A 7,049-nucleotide genomic window follows, 5' to 3' on the forward strand; every position below is an offset into this window, starting at 1 on the left:
GAGTGCGGTGGCTATTTAAGCACAACACGCGATTTAACAGTACCCCAAATTGGGCAGTTTAGTATACTCACTGCACTCTGTAGTGTAAAATGTGCCTCATCACTCCATAGAATATTGCCCGGCCAAACCTATTAGCAAATTCAGAACGTTGCTGCGGATCATGAGGTTTCAGTTTCTGCACCGTCTGGATACTGTACTGGTACCAGTGCAAAAAAGGTACAAAACAGTCCGTATTGTTGACTGCTCGACTGACAATGCACGCGACACTACACTAGCACTAGCCTTACCCGGGCCACTTGTTACTGGGTCAGTTGTAGCAACGCCGACACCGTCAATAATCTCCGCTGTGATGGGGCGCCTTCCCCTTCCAGGTGCCACAATAAGCTCACCCGTATTTTCAGTCTTCGTTTACGTCTTCTTCAAGCTATTTAACGACATCTGACTCTCAGTCGGCGATACTCTCTCAGTGCACCACTGTAGCTGCTGCCGTTCACAGAAAGCAGACTCACTAACAGCGCACCGTCTTCCTTCTCTACGTCCATACTGTTCACTCACTTTATGGTTTGTCAGCTGACAGCATGGGTGTCATGCAGTCATACAAACAGTGTATAGCGCCAGATTTGCACGTTTTGGCCAAAACTGAAACTAATTTGTTTTCCGACATTAACCGCTACCGTTTTAACGCATTAGAATGAACATTTCGTTCATAAGGGACGGCATTATGAGGGCTGCGAGTGTTGGTCAGTATAAATAAAACTGTTTCTGCGCCAGTCACTTCTTTATATTGCCACTATGCGTTTTGATGGATCACGCCATCGGCTTCAGGTGAAGATTGTTTATTTACATGGTTGATGTTGGTTAACAGTACAGACATCTTTTCACAGTCGCAGGCCAACGGCAGTGTAGGTCCTGCGTCTTTTGCTAATGGTAAAAATTGTTTATTTAAAAAAGGCACTTTAGACGTTGAAAAACAAGAATTTCTGACAGTGAACTGACGTACAGGGACGGTATAGTTGTAAATATAACGTTCGGTGGAGAGGAAATACATTAGGCCACAGTATGCAGACCTTTAACAACTCTGCCGTCCAGTAAGTATAATTCACCGTCAGAAATTAATGTTTTCTTTTGCCTCTAAAGCGCCTTTTCTAAATAAACAGTTTCATCATTAGCAAAAGACGCAAAATAACCTACACTGCCGTCGGTCTGCGACTAGGAAAAGACGTCTGTACTCTACAGCAACACCAGCCATGTAAATAATTAATTCCCTCCCTGAAGATGGTGGTGTGAACCATCGAAACGCGTTGTGACAAAGTAAAGAAGTGACTGACGCAGAAACTGCATTATTTGTAACGCACTATAATATCTACTAAGTTTGGCTGCCATACAGCAATTAGAGGGCATCCGGGACGTCTGTGAGTAACCGCACTTCATTAAAACTACCCGGTATTATTATACTCTGTAATATTGATTCTCTTCATGGACAGATACCTACACCCAGATTTTCGTTGCTCCCTTTAAATCTCACGCAGTAGACAGCCTATGTTAAAAAATGACTTATTCCTATAAGATAGCAATGTGTGTGTGTGGGTCGTAGAGTAAAGCGCAACTGACGTTCGACGCCAGTCATTGTGTCAAAGACCAGTGTCGATCGTGGGGGTCGCGTAAGAGAGAAAGTTATGATTGTCACGATAACAACAATTTTTGCCTTTACTGTCGTTGGAGAATACATTACGGGAGTTCTAGTTCTTAGCCGGATTGGCACGTTGATACACTGGACTCTGTTCTTTCACGTAAGCAGATAATGAATGGTGTATGACGACACACTACCACCGCTCTCTATGTATGCAGGTCACTGCGTCGTGTTTCACATACGTTACATTCGTGCCTGTGGCCCCATCTGCCTAACGGAGCCTGCGAGTAGCAGTCAAATATGGGAGACAGATGGAAGTATCCTAACGTGTTTTAATAACATGCCTACACTCAACAGTACGAAGTTGCAAGTTAAAGTAGTGTAATATAGTTTCTGTACACAGCGAAGAGTGATGGAACTGTAGTGATAGCAACAGAACGAGGTGCTTTGTTTTCCTTTGCCATCTTTGCGCAGTGAATCAAGTCGGATATGACCTTTTAAACGCACTGTTTTCGTCAAGGCTTAGTGTCCCTCAGAGGTTAAGGATATCTTAGGGGTAGCTCAGTGCTGTGGACCTAGACTTCACACTGTTTCATTTAAGGATCAATTCTGGCGGTCACCTGCAGTAATGTAGGAAATCGAGGTAAAGCAAATCAGGCCAGCGGAACGGACATAACACCCTGCTCCTCACGAGTTCTTATAGGATGTTTTAGCCTCAACACTCATTAGAGTCAGCTATGTCCTATTAGAAACACTATGCATAAACTGAAAAGTTAGGAGGAGCATGACACCTACGATTAAAATGATGGAATGAATCATGGGTACAGGAAATAAGTTATCGTTACCGGATCTATACTAACAGTCACTCCGTCCACGTAACTCTGCCATCACAATTAAAGTTTGCTGGCACTTCTCTTGCAGATCTGTCTGCAGATTCAAATATATTCGTTACAATACGTAACTCATTCACGAATGACCTTTATCTGATATATTGCTTACCGCTCATATGAACTTCGTTTAACACTGGACATCAGAAAGCTTCGTCGCCATTGATTCACGGGTAATTACGGTCGTAGGATGGACAAAACCCTTCGAGTTAAATTTTCGCAGGCAGTTTAGGTTACAATAGAAATATAACTGATGCAAACCTTTAAATATATACATTGGACCTTTAAATATATACATTTCTCCTAAAACTCGTACTTTGGACCAGGCAAGAACCCCTTTGATATGATCACAGCACATCAGTTTAAAGCTTATACCTCTGCAGAAGGTTGTGCGATTAAGATGGTGACTGGCCTTTAATTTACCAGTAACACTGTAATTTATTTCGCTTGATTAAGGCGTATTCACACATTAAGTGGTAAGCTGAATTGTGTTTTCAATACTGTTAATTACGACTTCGGTACTGTGCAACGTCTGGTGCCAGATGTTGATTTCAGAGGCCGTTGCCACCGATTGAGACCCAGAATGGTCTTTAGATTAAAGCAGCTGGTGCAAAAGATTTTATGTTCTGTTCATGTTCTGAGATTAGGGACTATGATAAACTACACAGTTTTTAGATTATACTTGGAAAATGTGATTATCATTACACCAAATAAAAAGTGCTACCGAACTGTGTTAGTTACATAAACATCATCAGAAATTCTACAAATCGGCTGTTTGCGCACTCCTCATTTGTGTTTTGCATTCATTGTTCATTAAAGCTTACGTACACAGAACACTTCCTGGGAGAAACTCTCGTATATCCCTGGTGGCGGGCGATGTAATGTCCGACGAAGAGCTTGTGTGTGTGTGTGTGTGTGTGTGTGTGTGTGTGTGTGTGTGTGTGTGTGTGTCAGCGAGGGTGGGTAGGTGTAGGTCGGCAAGCTTGTTGTATTAATTAATTCCATGTTCGCACAACTGACATCACCAACAAGCTAATATAGACCGGACCTTCCACGTCGATTTTATTCTGCGGTTTGCTGTTGCCAACACCTTTTCAGCATGAATAATTTCCTACTTAAAGCCGAGCGCCCCGCCGACTCATCAAATAATGGTACGATTTTTACGTTGTTAACAAATTAATATCTCCGAAGAACGGGATAAAGAGTTAGCAATACATTCGCCACACGCGTGTTTGAATAAATGCCTCATGTCTAAGAGTTCATGATACCTTTGTACATTTTAAAATAAGAGATGAACTCTCGAAAGTAATTATGTCCTAAATAAATTGATTAATGGTGGCTGTTTGCACAGGATTTGTATCAGTCTTCCAAATTTAATGAACAACGTAACACACGTAAAATATTATCTCCATAGACATTACATCTGATGTACTATACAATATAGTGGCAGGTGGTTAGCGAATGTCTTACTGTCTCATTCTGCTCTGGCAATCACAAAACAAAAGTTCTGATGAAACTATTATGCTACTCTTCACAATGCTTAGAAGAAATTCTGCGCAAACGTTCATTCTGAGTTCCTGAATGTCCTATAGTCGCTCTTTCACGACTGAATAGTGTAAAATTCGTTTTCAGTACATGTTACACGTATTGTTGCATGTTTCTTTCTTCCTTTTCTTATTTTTCTCCTAGTAAATAAACGATAATTAAATCGTCAATGAATTTGTCAAAAAATGAATTTCCTATTCCAGTACACGTAGTACGTCCCTCATGGTGCCTTATCACTGAATTTAAATATGATCGTCACCCGAGTGTATGTTCGTTTCTGTCTAGGAATTCACAAAAACGACAAAAATTCGTATCTTGAAACTATGACTTTTTGTCCAACCTGCAGAGAGTGAATTAACTGACACATGAATTCCGGCAGCATCGTGTGCATCTAACAGAAGCGTTCAGCAGCTGTAAGTCTAACACCTCTCTACAGTTATACAATTCTGTTATTAATACTGGTTGCCATTTTTGTTACTTGCTCTCTCAGTTATGTTTACCACGTATATAAGAGTAAATGTTATCCGTATTTTGCAACTGGATGTTTCCATTGTCACGTACAGATAACTAGAAGCTTACATTGCGTTCTTCTTATGCCCACACATAAGTCAATGTACACACGAAAAAATAGGAAACATAAAAGTAAGTGATAAGTCAGAGTCTTACAATTGGAAGTAGCAAGATAACCTGTATGTGCTGCCAGGAAACGATATCTGTCTCATAATATGTATAGTTCATGAATTATTTCATAGGCCAGTGAAGGCGCCCAATAAGAATGTATGAAACTTTTGGTTGAAAACAGAGCATTCAGTTGCAAAAGCCGAATAACTGGTTTCCAGTTAACGTTGCACATTGTGAGACCAGCATAACTTCCTGCGTACAAGTTTTTCGTGAGGGACGTCAGTAGGGCATTGTACCGACAATGCGAGTTTTACGATTTGGGCGCGCGTACGTTTTGTAGCAGCCACGCACGGGCAGAATGAGCCAGTGGGTCATGGCGGGTAGTGGGGTCGTCACACCTTGAGTGGACCAGAGTTGTATCGAATATTAGTAAATCTTCAATACGATACAAATATCAAGATATGTAGGAAGAGGAAATGTGATGAGAGAAAAAATATCAGATAATTAAGAGGAAAAGAAAGGAATAAGAAATTATGAATGAAGTTTTTTTTCCAAGTTTAAGAGTCTGAGGCGTTGAAAGTTAACAATTACGCGTGTATGGTGAGACAGTTATTGTTCCATACAAAGTTTCATCAAAACTTTAGCAATCTTCATACGGAAATTTTCAAAATGTCACACTTCTAATTGGAAATACGTTTAGAAAATTAGTAATGAATACGAACGTGGTCTGTATGGTTAGCTTTGAATTTTTTGTCTAATAAGCAGTGACTATATTTTCGTACATTGCTGCTTTTAATAACTGGATATAACACTTGTATGTCCTACCAGCTGTGAAGTTGGAATAAACAATAATGAAGCTGTGTTAAAATGTAAACTAGAACGTGAGGTTGCCAGTAGGTAAAAGGTCACTGTTCTTCAGTTTCTTTTGCTTACCTGTGTGTGAGATCTCCCCTCTTTCCCCTTCCACCAAGTAAATAATTTCGGATTACTTTTTATTATATTTGCGAGAGTTAATAACCATGGAAATACTGTAAGAGGTTGTGGAAGCATAAAAGATTTTGATCCTTTCCCTTCTTTGGCTTTTCATAAAGAAGAGTCACTCAAGTGTGGCTAAATTTCTCGTTCTTTTTTTTTCTTTTTTTTTTTTAAAGTGACTGTTTCCTCCTAATGCATGGAATGGCTGTCTTACGACGTCTTCAGTGAAATGTAGATTGTTCTTAGCCGCAAAATTCTCGATGTTGTGCCGTGGCGGCCGATCATTGCGGCAGATCACTGTCTGCGAGCGAATACCAAGTTCTGAGGTACTACATACAGGCTGTGGGCGACGACACTTCGTCCGTCCCAGAGCATCGCCGCCGGCGACAACAGACGCGGGCCCCTACCTGCAGGCAGTGGTCCTCGATGGAAGAGGCCCTCTCGATGAGGTCGAGGTCGGGCTTGGGCCTGCGGCTGGTGCCCGCGCCGCCCCCGGGGCAGCCTGCACCTCTGCCCCCGCCGCCGCCGCCGCCGCCTCCGCCGCCCCCGGCGCCGCCTCCGCCGCCGCCGCCGCCTTCGTCCATGAGTCGCGCGGCCGGCCGCAGCGCAGTCTGTGTTTCGCGGTGCGCTGCGTGTGGCCTACTGGCGGTGCGCGGGCGCGCCGGGGGCAGGCCGCGCATGCGCAGTGCGCGCCGGCCGCCGTTCGATAGCGGGCGTGCGCCAGCGGGACCGCCCCGGGCCGCGCGGGGGACCACTGTGCGCCCCCACAGCCCCCACCCACCCCCACCCACCCCCACACTCGCACTCCCGTGCGAACCACACACTCTCGACGAGGAAAGTTCCTACACCCATATTCGCGTCTCCTACGAAATCACGTCATCCATAACGTATCGCGCACAGACAGAAGGGAAGACTTGTTGTTGTCTGACTACGTGATTGACGAACACTCGCTGGAAACAGTCGCATCTACCATATATCTGGAAGCGTGCATTAGGATTGGTTTAAAATGTTACAACCTATCTAAGGCTTTTAATTTGTGACTCACATCATTATCCTAGACAAATGGAAGCCTTATGGGACTGATGGTACAGCCAGCCAGTGGACACATCTAACCAAAAGAATGCAGGAAACTTGTATTTAGTAGTTCAACCAATTTACTCCGTGGATATTATTCTGACGCAAAGAAATCAGGTATGGGGTTCCCCAAGGCTCAATCTTAGTTCCATTATTATTCCTTATATAAATAAACGATCTTCCGTCCAATATACAACAAGCAGAATTAGCTTTTTTTGCATATGATACTAGTATTGTAATCAGCCTCAGCACACACACAGAAAGAGAAGAAATAGTAAACAATTTTCTTAAAACATCAAAGACTGGTTTCCTGCAAA

General features: G+C 42.9%; 1 protein-coding gene across 1 annotated transcript in view; it reads right to left on the minus strand.

Moving 5' to 3' along the window:
• LOC124606617 (dipeptidase 1-like) overlaps window positions 1-6,510 on the minus strand; it is a 1,437,429-nt gene extending 1,430,919 nt beyond the window's left edge. Inside the window, exons 1-2 of the mRNA XM_047138602.1 lie at window positions 6,306-6,510; window positions 6,066-6,193 (exon numbers count right to left, since the gene is read on the minus strand). Of these exons, the coding sequence (XP_046994558.1) occupies window positions 6,066-6,193; window positions 6,306-6,510 (333 nt within the window). The remainder of the gene's footprint in view (window positions 1-6,065; window positions 6,194-6,305) is intronic.
• Window positions 6,511-7,049: the final 539 nt, after the last annotated feature.

This window comes from Schistocerca americana, chromosome 3 (genome assembly GCF_021461395.2).
Source record: "Schistocerca americana isolate TAMUIC-IGC-003095 chromosome 3, iqSchAmer2.1, whole genome shotgun sequence".
NCBI classification, from domain to species: domain Eukaryota; kingdom Metazoa; phylum Arthropoda; class Insecta; order Orthoptera; family Acrididae; genus Schistocerca; species Schistocerca americana.